The 15,391-nt window shown below is 41.2% G+C and overlaps 1 protein-coding gene across 5 annotated transcripts; it reads right to left on the bottom strand.

The window, feature by feature from the left end:
* Positions 1 to 347: 347 nt before the first annotated feature.
* On the bottom strand, positions 348 to 14,852 carry LOC104913392 (interleukin-9 receptor-like). Of its 5 annotated transcripts, XM_085237324.1 has the most exons (10): positions 12,867 to 13,359; positions 9,503 to 9,619; positions 7,335 to 7,425; positions 6,851 to 6,959; positions 6,038 to 6,231; positions 5,205 to 5,341; positions 4,725 to 4,899; positions 4,433 to 4,547; positions 3,389 to 3,473; positions 348 to 2,379 (listed from the first exon to the last, which is right to left on the bottom strand). In XM_085237324.1, exons 3-10 carry the CDS (start codon positions 7,411 to 7,413, stop codon positions 1,828 to 1,830), a joined length of 1,446 nt encoding a protein of 481 aa, XP_085093450.1. In that variant the 5' UTR covers positions 7,414 to 7,425; positions 9,503 to 9,619; positions 12,867 to 13,359; the 3' UTR covers positions 348 to 1,827. The 5 variants fall into 5 exon arrangements, with proteins under 5 accessions (XP_085093450.1, XP_085093451.1, XP_019476321.2 ...); XM_085237325.1 differs by lacking the exons at positions 9,503 to 9,619; positions 12,867 to 13,359 and adding an exon at positions 14,492 to 14,852; XM_019620776.3 differs by lacking the exons at positions 9,503 to 9,619; positions 12,867 to 13,359 and adding an exon at positions 10,478 to 10,496.
* Between the last annotated feature and the right edge of the window lie 539 nt (positions 14,853 to 15,391).

Genomic DNA, 15,391 nt, shown 5'->3' with positions numbered 1-15,391 from the left:
ACAATCTGATCTCTCATCTCTCTTTCCTGAAATGAGTACGCAGATAACTACATAGGAAAACGTCTGATGGAGATACAGTTTCTGACACTCATCACTGTGAACGCAATGAACCAGAGGTGACACTGCGAATCAGAGATATATTGGGTGGACAGCCAGCAGAACTATACTCATGGCCACATGTTAGGCACCATAGGATAGCTCATCATGCAAGTCCCCCTGGGCTTTAGTAGCTGTAAAACATGTCTTTACTCAGGATCCTTCTTATCTCTTTTTCTTTTGGTGGTGGTAGCAGCAGCACTGGCTCTGGTTTGGTCTGTAAAATAAGGATGGCATTTAGTTCTTCCCTTTTTCTATGATGTTTTCAAGTCAACTTTTACTAATGATTTGTATAATCCGTATTTTCATAACTGTAGAGTTGTTTTTATTTTTGGGCTTAAAGCTATTTCCAAATCTCTCAAATACCAACTTCTGAAAAACCGTTTTTGAATTAATTTCTTTATTTATTTCTGAATAATCACAGTGTTAGATCTTTTACTTTATTCAACTTAGCAGGTAAGGAAAAAAAAAACAAAAAAAAACTTCTACAAACTAAAACACATCCTTTGTCATAAAATATTTTCAGTTCCTTAGTAGCTTACAAACATTACCCAAATACCTTCTGACATTGTTTCCTCTGCTAAAACTCAACACTAAGGAAAGAAAGGGGAAAAGACTGGTGGCTTTGTCCTGGTGCGGGTGATAGACATAGCATGCACTCAGCAGTCTCAGGAAATGAAAGGCTTGACCAGAGCCTATGTTACATCTCCTTACTAAATGAAAATTCTCTGTCTTCCACTGGCATGGTGTATATACACTTTCCTGGAAAAATTGGACTTGGAGCAGTTCAGAAATTCTGGGAGAAACTGTGAAAAAACACAGCTTAACCTGTGTTTACCTAACCTAATAACCCTAATACAAGACTCAAACATGATCAAAAAATAATAAAGTGAAAAAAGTGAAAAGACAGCAAATTGGGTTTTTATATACTATTTCTCTAGAAATAAAATGTGGATATTAATTCATTAACTAAAAATTAGACTCAGCTGTTCCAAAGACATAAGTGCAGAACAGATTTTTTTTTTTTAAATCTAGCCACAACAAGCAACTTTTTTTTCCTCTCTACACTTTTTCTTTTGTTGTTGTTGCAGTTTGTTTGTTTGTTTTGTTTTTAAGTAGCTGCATCAAAGCAGAAGCTGCCAAAATTGTTAAGTGTTTCATATGATGATGCAATATCATTTCAGCCCTTTAACCATGAGCCTGTCATCATCTCCATACTCAGTTCCTGTAGTCTTCCTGTCCTTGCCTGATGGACAAAGGCAGCATCTTTCTTGGCTTTTCATTTTGGTCATTTCTCACCACATTCAATCTCTCTATTTGCTTTTGCTTCACTATCTTAAGTTTTAGATTCTCCCCATAGCCTGACCTACTGCTCCTTATGTTTGTATCTGAATATAATTCTTCACATTACACTTTTGCTAGTAATAACAGTTCAGAATACCTTCTTAAAGCAAACAAGACTTCATGAAACTGGTTCAATTTCTGTGCAGACACGTTCATATGCAAGGGCTGTGTAGATATGAGAGATTTAAAATGCATCTGATTTGACAATATTAGGAAGCATTCTTCTCATTCTGAAGATCTGAAATTTGGAAATACTGATTCAAGCCAGACCGAGACCTTGGTCTAAAAAGGGATCTAATTACGTGATTGTAATTGTCTGCACAGTCACCATTTAAGCCATTTGAGAAGACACTACTGGCAAATGAGAGGGCAACACAGATATCTTCCTCAGGGAAGGTCATTCTGATCATTCTCACATTTGACCAGACCATTTCCATCAGAGAGCTTCAATAGTTCAGCAGGAATCAAACCTTCAGTGGTATCACTATCACACAAGGTGCAATAGTCACTACTGCTGAATGACACACTTGCCATCTCCAAAGATTCCTGAAGCATAAGGCAGTCGCTCTTTCCAGGCTGTAAGTGGGAGGGATAACTCCTTCCCATGCTAGAGCTCTCAAGGTTGGCTTTAATTTTTTCAGAGATTTTCAGGCCAATTGTATCATTAGCATGGTTTTGGTTTACCAGCACTGCTGGCCTGACTTCTATCTCTTCTCCTCTTACACATCTGCTGGGGACAAGCTGCTGGCTTGGACCAGAGGCAAAGGCAATTATCTCTTCTTCAGCAGCCAAATTTGTGCTTTCCATAGGTTTCAAGGAAATCTGGGAAATCAGTTCTTGGATGTTTAGCTCAGAAACTTCATCTGCAGCCACTTTGTTTGAGTTGCTTGCCTCTTCTCTTTTGAGTTGGCTACAAGCCTCATTGGGTCCAACCCAGTCCTAGTGAAAGGATCAGTAAGTTCAGGACAATTTGCTCAGAGGTGGAATTTTCAAACTAACTGTTCCGTCTATATGTCTTTGGCACAATAATCCAGAGGTTTAGTGCAGATCTAATAGGTGAAATGTAAGTTATGGAGTAGTGATAGCATTCAATTTTTCCAAGGGAAGATTTCATAATAAATTTTCAAGATCTCACCTGCATAACATGCTACATGCTTCTTCTATTCCCTTGGCTTTGCAAAGACATCAGGCACCTTTCATATTCAGTATGTGTATCAGAAGATGGAAGATGGGAGAAGGTAAATGCACTACTGATGCTTTTTGACTTTTGCTGTTTTCATTAAACAGATCTGCCGTTTTTTGTTTTTGTTTTTTTCCTTTTCTTTTTTCCTCTCAAATTTAGTGCTAGTTTTCAGAAGGGCTCTCAATATGGAGGGAACATCAGAGGTCAACAGGAAGACCGTTCAAACATACCTTAGAAATCAGAAAGGTGGGGAGGGAACCTATCGGAAGAAGGCAGCAATGTTAATTTTCTACAAGGGAGAAGCTGCCTGGTTGGGAAAGACTGCAGCTTCCTCAATCTCTCTGTTTCAAACTAACAGAGAAAATACTTGGTTCCCTGTGAGAGGGAAACTTGATTTATTAAACCAGAGCAACCTTTGAATATTGTACTTGGATACCAGTGTTATCTGGCTCAACAAGGGGGAGGCTGAAAGCATCAGTTATTGGTAATATGTGGAAAGATTCTGTGGATATGAAAAAAGGACAGATGGTAGATGGATGAGGAATGAGTTACTAGAGAGATTTTATTTCTACAGAGGCAGAAGCTAGACAGCAGCTCTGGTGGTGTAGTTAGTACTTGGAGAAAGAAAACTAGGAAACAATGAACTCCCAGGAAGACCAAAGCCATGTGTTGGTAGCACTGCTGAGGAGGTAGAACGATTAGTCCCAGAAAAAAATCAACCATCCCCTTAACTGAAGAACATAAGTAGTAAATTAAACATCTTACCTTAAAATTACCATTGTGCAAATTATAGAGTGGCTGAAAGAAAGCAGCTGGTGTGGGAATATTAAGGCAGGAGAGGACTTTTGCCCTGAGGTGAGAAAACAACACTTTAAAATCGAATTGTTCTGCATTGTCTTGATGGTATAGCACACTGATGAGATGAAAACCCAACACTACTGCTGGAAAGACTGCAGTAGAAGCTCATTTTATGTGTTTTCTGACATCCTGTGGGTATGCAATTGTTTGTCTCTTGCACATGCATTCGATTTTTCTAGTCCGGTCTTCTCAAAAGTTTCTGAGGAACACTATATATTGCAAAATCAGTACTAGTTTATTACTCAATATATGCTACTGAGCTACTTATGCATTTGTTTAGCGCTGTTTGATCTAAACTACCTCTTCAAGCAGCATTTTAGCGTGCTAGTTTCACCAGATGTAGGAAAAGAAGTTCTACCATATGTCATTGTCCATTTATTAGTCTATCCCATAGAAATATTTTATCATATGAACAACATGTGTTCTGTTTCTGAGAACAACATGTATATGGAGCATAATAAGTATATGTCAAGGCAGAAAAGGCTTTTGTGTTACCAGCGTAAAAGAAAGAGGAGTATGGTTGAGCCAAAGTTTTATGTGCACTAATTTCTGTAGTTTGCCTGTATTGATATTTTACATGTTGACTACTAGTAGGTATGTCACTAACAGCTTAACCTCTGTACCACTTTAACCATCATTTAGGGACTGCAGTACACTTGCATTTCTGATTTACCTACATGAAGCAACTCAGAATATCCATGGGTTTAAATCTTTTTAAGTCCAAGAGACCAGCTTGTATGCCAAGAAGGTGTTTTGGTCTCCTTAATTATTAAGCGTGATTAATTGTCATTAGCCAAGGATCACATCATGTCCAGAGAATGTCAAAAAAGCTTTCAAGCATGTTAGAATCTGATTGTGCAGCAAAAGTAGAAGACAAAACAGATGTAAATACACTTAATTTCTCCTTGGGCTAGAAGATCAAGGAGAACTTAATGAAGTATTGTTATGTACCTTGAGGAAAGCTTGCAGTTCCAAAATAAATAGAGTAGCGTGCCAAAACTCAGAGGAATGATCAAGAACTCGAATGTTCTGGTATCAAAGTGGTTTTCAGACAGTTCGGATGAACCTATGAAAAGAATATGCACCAAAAAAAAAAAAAAAAAAGCCTGGATTTTAAGATAGATCCCCAAATAAACAATCAATGCAAATGAACCTAAAGAAACAGGAATTAAGGCAAAAATAGCAACAACCCAGCAACAGCGACCCATGAAATTAAGGCAAAAAAAAACAACATTCTTTGTACCTTCTCTTTGAAATACTGTTGTCTGGCTCCAGTCGCTCCACTGACTGTGGTATGAATCCTCAATTTCAGAAATTTTGCAGCGAACTCGTGCAATGTAAGAGATGCCACTGCGAAATTCTGTGCCTTCAATTTCTATTTGTGGTAGTGAACTGGGTGGTGTCTTGTTCTGTGCAGTCTGCAAGTTATTACAAATGTTTCTATTAATGAGGCAAAGGGAGAATATTTTAATAACTACTTTTTCCCCAAACCATTTGTTCCTGGATGCAAGAGGAAGGCTTCCGTGATGAGAACTGATGTCTGAAATCAGGATTAAGATTTATTGATTTCCACTGTCTGTGTTTTATATAAAACCCTTTTATCTTTGTGTGGCAAACCAGAAAGGCTATTTTAAAGCAATCAGCTGCCAGAAGGCCCTGAGCTGAGTGGCAAGGCCATTGCACCAAGAAGAGCAATACTGTATCATGTTGCCCAACCAGTTACCTCCCATGACGTGCTGTACTCCTTGTACTGCAACTGGTACTGGAGAATTTCATCAAGGTAGGAAGGCACAGTCCACCATATCTGACACTTGTTGGCAGTAACGTTGCTCTGGATGTTCAAAGGTGGATCAAGTTTTACTGCAAATTGAGAGATAGTTTTCCTCAACATTTGGGACTGAAGCACCACAGAAGGAGATGCATGTTCCTAGTCTGATCAAAGTCTTGGAAGGCCAAGCTGCTTCTAGTGATATTAAGTGCAAAAATAGACTGAATTAGCTTTTGGAGTAGGTCAGAACAGGTAGGGAACTGGCATAAAAGGATGCTATCTCATCCCCTGGGGATACTCCTGCAAGCAAAGACCCACTCAAGATGTCACAGTCTCTTCCAGTGTGGCACTGTATAGAGAGGCTCTGAGATTTCAAGATCTATACCATTTGTCTGAAGTACTGTGCCATGGGATCTAGAATTAGATCCACAAATTAGATTCTTTGAGACTTCATTTCTTTGTGGCAAAACACCGAACAACTACCATGGAAACAGTCAAGTGGTACATTATCCACAGCACAAGAAAACAGGATGCAGCCTAGAAATACAATCAAATGTATTCAAGAGCAAACACTGTCTGAAGTCCAGAAAAAGTCAAAATGGAGAGACACTGGGACTGCATCCCTACTGCTAAAGCCCAGACAGTGTACTCTGCAGGGCTATACAGTCTGGCTTGTTCCCATTACTTTCATCTGCTTTGTGACACCCTTTTAATCAGGAAGTATATCAGATCCTTCCCAAAGGTTCCAGGCAGAGCCTCGGCCCACAACTGCTCTGGTTTGTACTTACTGTGCTGGCGGGGACTGTACTCCTGAAAGGTAATGTATGTGTGATTGCTTCCATAGAAGTTGCCTTGGAGAGAGACTCTGTAACCATCTGTTTCCAAGATCTGTCTTGCTAAGTGCATCGTGCAGTGGTACTGATCCCGCATGCTGTCTCTGGCAGTCAGCTGGCAGCTGGCATTTTCGCCCTTTGACCAGAGGCTAAAAAAAAAAAATGGAAAGGCTGAAGGTTTCTTTTAAGTCATGTGATTAAGTGCTTTACAGGTTTAAAATGCGGTATCATTAAGAGTTACACTATTTTTGACTTAATGTGGGGCATCAAATGTCAGAGCGGCTTACCCTCATGTAACAGTTTATTAATTACTGGTAGTCAAGACAACTTTATTACATAATCTAAAAAGGCTAATCTCAAATTAGCATATCACAATGCTTATTATCCTATCACATCACGAATTATTCACCAGATTTCTCATCTTAGATGTAGAATTACTCACATAATAAACCTGCTAATAACGCCCTGGATGTTTCCTAATGACAGAGTGTCAAGGCTACAATGAGAGGGCTTTCTGCACTGGGAGGCCCTTGCTAGCAGATAATACTGGACCAAAAGACTGCAGGAGACCACACAGCTGCATATGCAAGAGCTCTGCTGCACCTCTTGACACTGTGAAAGACTGAGAAGAGAGCAACTGGGTGACTGAACTGGCAATGTCCAAAGCAAGCAAAGCCCCCAGCCATGACCTATCTCTGCCTCTCTGTGCTGCCCTTCCTGTGCCAGGGCCAGGTGAGCCACAGGCAGCTCTCAGCTTACAGCTCTTACTTTGTGAAATGCAGGTGGAAAGGTCCATCACCCACAGGCTCCTCTGGTGCCCACGTGCAGCTCACAGTAGTCACGTAGTTATTCAGGCAGCTCAGACTGCCAGGGAAATCTGCAGAAGAAGCAGACAGGAGCTGCATTCATGTTATCACCTAATGAGATCTAAAATGCACTACTTGCTAGCCCTTCCTTTAGTGACGCCTTCCTCACAATATACTCTTCCTCTCTGGTTCTGCATTCCTTGTGTGAGACAAGTGTAAGACCTAAGGGCAGAGACTCCGTGTAGTGGCTGTGCTTTCTGCTGCTCAGCTTGTCTGCTATGTGCGTGGCTTCTCAGTTCTGGCACTGCCAGCCAGCTGTACCGCTGCTTGGGAACCAGAAAAGGGCAATCACGAGATCTTATGTTCCATTCCTTAGAGTCTTCACATAAAAATGAGAGCACGTATACATACCTCCCACAGTGGACCTATTCAAAATCTCCCCTTACCTCTCCCTCGTCCTTCACCAAGGAGCAGCACAGCAGTAATGCACAGGTGAAGGCCCGTCTGCTGCACATTTCGCCCCATTCCAGACAGTATCTAAATCAGAACAATTGTTAGAAGAATTTTTTTTTCAGTAGTTGTACCAGCAGCTTCAGCTCCACGTCCTGCCAGGCCAAACACAAGCTGGCAGATGCATTCATTTTTCCCTGTGTGCTGTTTCTGATGGAAACTAAAAACAGATGCTTAAAGAAATGTGTAGTGATAGAATCATAGAATCATTAAGGCTGGAAAAGACCTCTAAGATCGTCTAGTCCAACCATCCACCTGCCGCCAGTATTACCCACTACAGCACTACATCTGCCCTTTCCTTAAACATCTGCAGGCTTGGTGGCTCCACTTCCCTGGGCAGCCTGTGACAGCACCTGACTGCTCTTTCTGACCAGTGACAGCATTGAAACTCTTCTCTGAGAACCTTCTCAGTCTCCAGATACTGTAGCTCATGGGTCTCCTGGAGCAGGCATAATTTCTGCATCTTCAAGTGCTTTTTTTCCTCTCATGAGCAGTATTTACCTGCTGAAAGCATCTACACCATAACCACTATCTGCCCTTAATGGCAGATCTTTCTTCACTTGAGGGACTCGTTGATTTTCTGCCATTTCCTGATGGAAACCTCCCCTTTTTCTTCACTAAAGGAAAGTTTCCTTGGGCTGCTGGTGTCACAAGAGTTCTGGGGGAGTCTTCCTTCAAACCATTTGAAGTTGCCTTGAGCCAGTGTGAAATGGTTTGAGGTCAGTACAAAAGCTGGAATAGAAAAGGGTGTTCTAGCACAAACATTTTTTTTTTTTTTAATAAATTATTCCATTTAATATCTGAAAGAAACCAAGACCTATCATAATTTTCTCTCTTACATGTTCAAACACATGCATACAGAAAAAGCCACCATTCCAGGCAGATAACCAAGCTGCCCACCTGCAGCAAGAGAATCTTGGCATCTGTATTTCCTTGCAATAAGTATTTCTTTGCTACAAAAGAAAACTCCAGAAGACAGAAATTGGAAGAACTGCCAATATGTTCCTGCCAAACACTCATCTGGGATGTAGAAAACATAGGACCTGGTCATTGCCCCCATTTGGAAGGGGACTGTATTATTACAGGAGAATTTGAGATTTTTCTTCTGCAATATTGAACAGACTCTCCACAAGGCTATATGGGACTCTGTCTTTCTTTTTAAATAGAAATTCCATTCTGTGATTTCTTTCCTAATGACCTTTCCATTTGAAGATATTCCAGCAAACAAAAGTTTAATATGAAGAATCCTGACCCAATGTACTCATGGCACATTTGGGAGATGCTTCCAACTTACAATGTTTGCCACTACCTTCATGCCGCAAGAAAGGTCAGCACCACTGCAGACAGCATGCTGCTCTAAGGAGCCCATGATTCAGCCTGGAGCCCAGAAAACACAGAGTCAGAGCATAAACCAAGTCCATTTCTGAGCTTACCCTAAAGCAGTAATTTGAAAATTTCAAAAATAAGAGGAGAATGTTGTTTGCATGGCTTCCCCAGTGCAGGTACAGAACTGAGCTCTGGGGTAAGAGGAGGCTGTGAGAATGTCCTGCCTTGAAAGGGCATGGTTGACTTATTGCGGGGGAGGAGGAGGGAATGCCACCTCTATGAACTTTCAGAAGCAGCTGGAGGAAAGAGAGAGATACACAACAGGATAGAGGAAACTCTGAGCATAGCGCTGGCAAAAAGCCAAGTGAGCTTAAGCAGGCTATGGAATGAGTGTGGTTTCTAATCAGCAAGAGCTCTGGAGTTGTCATGAACAGGAGAGAGAAAATGTCTATACTTAGGAAAGACTGTGATGTTTCAATCAGCAGGATAGTTTTATTGAAGGTATTATATGATAACTGATCTGATAGCTACAGAAGCAGGAGCTGGACTCTATGATCAAAAGCATCCTTCCACTCCCAGATGTCACACAACTAAGCAGCACTCCTATATCAAACTCCTTCCTATGATTAGATTTGCTTACAGCATAGCTTTTCTGAATTAAGTAGGAAAATAATTAGAATGTCTCAGAAATTGATCAAAGGAAAAAAAATCTTTTTGGCTTCCAATTCACCATGTCTTCATTTATGAGTTTTTGTAGACATCCTGTTTTGCTACAGACCTTCTTCAAAGTGGGCGTTGCATAGAGGAAGCGCCACTGCTAGCTGAGTTAACTGGGGGAGGTGGGAGGCACGACATCTCTCCTGCTTATCATTCTGATCAGAGTTGCATATGATCCCTGTGATAAGTACAGTAAGGCTGAGTAAATCTGAAATAGTCAGAGATGTGTAAGCACATGCACAAATAGAATTATACATATTCTTATAAATACTTGCCCAGGCACACAAAGAACATCAAAATAACTACTTCCAGGTAAATGTAGCTAATTTGTTAATACTTCCCCTCCCTCTCAACCTCTCAAAAATTCTCTTTCTTCACTTCTTTAACGTCTAAAGCACTCCAGACATCTACTATCTCTCTTTCTCACCTGGAAACAAATACGGTGTTGTTTAAATGCTGATCTCTGTATTACAAGTCACACGAATGTTTGTTGTAGTGAGATAATGGAATTCTAAATTCTGAAAAGTTCAGAAGAAAATGATTTTGGGCAAGAGCAGATAACCAGCTGAGCCACAGCCTGCAGTACACTGACACAATTACAAGAACCAGCAGAGATCTTGGATGTGTATCAATTAAAAGAAGTGCTATTGCAACGGCTTTTAGCAATTGTTATGCCATTATTAGTTCTTCCCTTGAGATCCACGCTTCGAATAAGATGTTACTGAAGAGATTAAAATAGTTCTGATAGGAGCTATGAGAATGATTTAATCTTTGATATCTTTCATCTGAGATAAACAACTGAGAGATCAAGTCATCTCTTAGACTTAACCAAAGGAAAGGCTAAGAAGCAATTTTACGCCAGCTAGAATTATCAGTACAGGAAGACTACTTCAGATAGGAGAAAAGTTGCTTTTTAAAATCTGCTAAAGATGGAGAGAGTCCAGTAGTTATGAGCTGAAGATAGATAAGGTATCTTCATTTCTAAAGGGCAGAAGGTGAACAGAGGAGAACCACATTTCTTACCAAAACCTCTTACCTAAGCATACGCTCTAACACTTGCAGCTTATGGAACTTGGGTAGGTATCTAGAAAATGAAATAAATTCCTTTGCTCAGATGGAAGTCACAAGATTGATACAGGACTTTTTAATTACAGCTCTCTGTCCTAAAGTTGTCACAGTGAACTTTCCTCTGAACACCTGCAATCCTCCACCTTGCAGAGGTAAACCTGCTGTCTATCTAATCAGCTGGTTCATAAACAGGTGATATCACTTCCCAGTAATTGCCAAGCACTTCCCTCTTCTGCAGAAAGGCAATAATGGTACAAATATTAGCATTTGGGGGAACTACTAACTGCAGAGATATCATGAGGCTGAGCTCTGTCTGCTGAACACTGCAATGGATTTGTCTTGCAAGAAGCAACTGTATGTTTTCCTACAATCCTAGATATACTCCAGTGCCTTTTCTCATTGTTCAAATCTGCTTTGCTTTCAACCTGCTTCAAATTACTCAGCTGTGGAAAATGAATTGCCACATCATCCAAAGGCCATTGACAGCCAAGCCTGCCTACAGACAAACTGTTCTGCTAAGGTCCAGAAGAAAATGCCTGCTTCAGTAATGTTTTCTTCTTCTGTTGGTAAGAATGAAGATTTTTATAGGCTAAATAGCAAAGTGGATGCATATGGCTAGTTCAAACCTCAGTTCTCCTTAACAGCAGACAGCCACAGAGGGGGCAAAAATGAGAGAAGCGCAAAAGCCCTTTTCAAGTGATTCTCAATGGCCTAGTGGGCATTTGTAATTCCTACCAGCGACCATCATCTCAGAACACTGCCAGTTCTTTCCACAGCAGCAGGAGAACAAGAACCTAATAATCAAGTCAGGAAGCAAGCAGAAGATAACAAGGTGTCAATGCTGGTGACCTTGGGTTCCCAATGGTCTCAGCTGGTTGCAATAGTATTCCCATCCTTTCTTCTTGGACAGAGTTCTCTTAGCCTACTGCCTGCTCAAGAAAATAAGGCTTTGTAGCTGTGCCTTTTCCATACCTTCTTGTAGTTCTATTTCCCAAAAGCCATTTCAAACAGAATTTTTACAAAACACAGATTTCCCAAATGCTCAGCTGTTGTTGCCAAATCTGTTCACATTAACAGAAATCCATATTCAAAGTTTAGTCTCACTCTCACGTTTGAGGTCCAGTACAACACAAAATAAAAAGCTAGTTTTGCTTCTTAGAATGTATAGGGTAAAATAAATGTACTGATGTACAAGGGAATTAATACAAGATGGTGACAGCACAGTCTCAGCATATGGGCAGCCTAGATGTTCTCTGGTTTGAAGCGACTCAGCAGAGCTGTCAGGAGAGACTAAAAAAATGAAGCTGAGGTAGCTCAGAAGAGAATTATAGGCACCATGCATTGCATGGCAATAGCATGGCAGAAACTAATGTAGGGCTGATTTGATGAACTAATTGGAGCTGGAGGCTAATATCATGGAGTTGACTTTTTGATATGGAAATGAGAGTTTACAAGAGGAAAAGGAAAAGGAGAATTTACAAGAGGAGTCAGGGACTGTGAAGATGTGGACAGAAAGGTTATTTTTGATGTGACAGAGACAGGGAGAAAAGTAATAGAGTAAAAGTGACAGAAAAATCCTGTAAGAAACCCTTTAAAAAAATGATGATACATTATCTACCCACAGAATAGCTAGATCTCTGAATGTGTCCAACAGAAACATGTAAAGTGCACGTTGCTCACTCACATGATCAGCCTGTGAGTGTGTGAACTGATAGAGAATAAGAAAGTAGAAGGATTTCCCTGTCCAATCTCAAATAACCAATCTTTTGCTGCCTTCATCTTTGGAGAGCCATTTTTCCATAACTTGGTGCACAGGAACAGCTATGAGCTGTTGGCTTTGACAGACTTGCACCCCACCAGCTGAGAGAAGTTTCTATATAGGAAGGCTACTGTAATAAAGTGATATTGATACACATGTGTGTGTGTATATTTTGTATATATACATACATGTATATACATACATATATGTGCATACATGAAAAGAATTTATTTTTGCCTGCATAGTCCCGAACACTGAGGGGGGCTATTCTGGCTGAATTCATTTACATTCATCTTTTTCAAAGAGGAGAGCCTATATATATATATATTTTTTTTTAACCAAGATGATGCCTCTTTTCAGCACAATCTAAGTCTGAATCAATGTGATAGAGTGTGGTTTTGTGCTCAGCAGTCTAGCAGAACAAAAGCGCAAAGACCCTTCTGGTGGTTTGGTTGTTCCAGCCTCATAGTACAAGAAACAATATACAATTCCACATTAAGATGAATCAATTATTTTTTATGTCTTATATATCTTAGTAGATGTATCCTATCATTATCTACTGGCTTGCATAACATAGAAGTATGTTAAACCATCTTACCAGCTCAAAGGAAACTTCACTTTTCACTCTGCTTCTGTCCCTCGATAGTGCAGTGTGTGTGGTTTGATGATCAGGCAGTAGCAGCAGTGGTGTAATAAAGTAGAGCTTACTGTGACCGATTCTAAAGATATTCTCGAGAACCAATGAAAAGCTGCTCAGATTATCAGATTGAGTTGAAGTAGCTGCATCTGCAATTACTCATTAGTGATGGATAATCTGAGGAATTTCTGTTAAGAGGTTAACATTTAAAAGGCCAAATAATTTGCTGAATATGAAAGTATCTTCTTGGAACACTTCTATAAAAAGTACCTACAAGAGAGCTCTCTGTAGGTGACCTAAATCCAGTTCCTTGCCCCATGTGAATGTGAAGTAAGCCTGCATCCATTGGCCTCTGTGAAGCAGTGCTATCAGTACTGCCCAGCATCATAAGCACCCCTGAGCTGCCCTATCCTCTGCTTATTCCCCAGCCTTTCCCTGCACTGAACTCAGAGGGGTGATACTGGAGGCAGCAGAGACTAATGAGAGTTGCAGTGCTTCCCTGTCTGCATCCCTGAAAACACAGGGAACAGATATTTCTAATTCTCACTGAAACATTGCAGTGTTACAGTCAAGATCTACCAAGCTGATCATGTGCGTGGATCTGGTGCCAAAGGAGGGGAAGAGAGATGGATTGAATAACAGTCTCTCAGTGTGAGCTTCATAGACCAAGAGACGGGGCAATGTATAACTGGAGACACATATTTCCAAACTCGTAATGCAGTTAGGGTGATGGTGATTCTCCAAGTAGCTGATCTCAGGTCTTCCCCATCTAGTAGAACTTTTACCACCCTCATGGGTACCCATCCAAACATATTTTATACTTCTTATTGTTACAACAATCCTAAATATGAGCAGAAACAGAAAAAGCCTTAAAATGCAAGCAGCCTTTTGCAAGAGCAAATATCATCTGCTGTCTCAGAGCTGTCGGGACAGGCATAGATTGCCTGCTACAACAGACAACATTTTGTCTCCGATAGAGACACACTGTAACCCTGCATCTCCCAGCCTGTTGGTTTAGGACAGGGTAAGGATGCTCCAGCTGCACAGTTCTGACTGTTTGCCTTCAGAGCAGACAGAAAAGTCAGTATAGGAGTATGTATTGGAATAGATGGTCAGTGCAATAGTCTGGTACCATTTCTGTACCCCAGTCATTCCGTGGCTCAAGACCACTTTCCTCTGCTCATCCACAGTGAGAGGGCTCTGTTCATGTCCCCCAGGCTAAGCACACAAGCCAGCAATATCTTAACTGCACTTTCATGTCCCTGATCATTTTGAATACTGCCAAGGGTGGAATTAAACCTTTTAAGACATTTGAGAGTGGAGGAAGCCTCCCAGAAAATCAACAAAACATGGGCTTGCAACATAACCAATGTGGCCCAAAGAATCCTTGGGAAAAATGTCTTTTTCAAATTAAACACTGCTAGGTCAGGGACATTTGTAAAGTTTGCTGCTAGAAGCCTCACAAAAGCAAACAAAATCCACACCAACCCATCAATGCCTCAAATACTTCCACATCCACAGCGCTGTGCCAACAACTCTCTGGCCAACAGCTTATCTCTTACAGCTTGCTTCAATGGGGACTGTACCTTTTGTTTTCAATCCTTGTGCCACGTGCCATGCAATCTCCTCTCTGCCTCCTTGAGTGACCAGAGGCAGCTTCAGTCCAGTGGAGCTGCAAAACACCACCTTGTACCAGATGTGTGGCTACAGATTGTGTAGCAATGGTAGAAACATCTCCTCCAGCAGTTTTGGGGTCAATGATGTAATCAGAAGCATGGAACATATAGAACTGAGATTTGAAAGGACCCAGAAAGATGGGTGAGATCCCCCTCCTCCCCACAGCAGCCTTGGCCAGTTACCACGAGGTCATTTTAGAAGAGCGAACAGCTGTATGATGCAGCTGTAGGAGGCAGTTACAGACAGACCATCAGCGGTGCTTCTGCCCAGTACACATTTGCACAGACACAGCAGAGCTTGCAGGACACTGCGAGGAATGCATCTCACCAACGAGGAAGCAGAGCTGACTCGCTCCTCTGCTGCCTCGCTGAGGGCATGCAGGGTACTCGCTGCACAGCCACAGAAGGCTGCAAAAACAGGAGAGAAGGAACCTAACTCACTGATATCTTCACTTTGTACACAGGAAGGCCAGAGCTATGGGATATCTTGAGGCAAAAGTAAAAACAGTAGAGGCAAACAAGCTAACCCACGTAGGCTCACCATGAGCTGCTGTAAGTAATCAAATGAGGGCTGTGGATGCACCCACCTGTGAAAAAAACAGCTTCTCTTTATTGCAAAGTTCCCTCTTGTCAAGGGAGCGTGCTGTCTGTGACAGCAATTGGAGAGCGATTTCTCTGTCCTTATTTCATCCTGTTTTCTGTTCCTGTTCTTTTGAGGAGGGGGAGTGAGAGAGAAGTGTGGAGCTCAGCTGGCCATCAGGGTGAAACACTTCGGGGTGCTGGGGGGTTACTGAAAGTCCAGAGTAAAAG

This window comes from Meleagris gallopavo, chromosome 16, assembly GCF_905368555.1.
Source record: "Meleagris gallopavo chromosome 16, MGAL_WU_HG_1.1, whole genome shotgun sequence".
NCBI classification, from domain to species: Eukaryota; Metazoa; Chordata; class Aves; order Galliformes; family Phasianidae; genus Meleagris; species Meleagris gallopavo.
The sequence above is the reverse complement of the archived record's forward strand: the minus strand, read 5'-3'. Positions and strand labels throughout refer to the sequence as shown.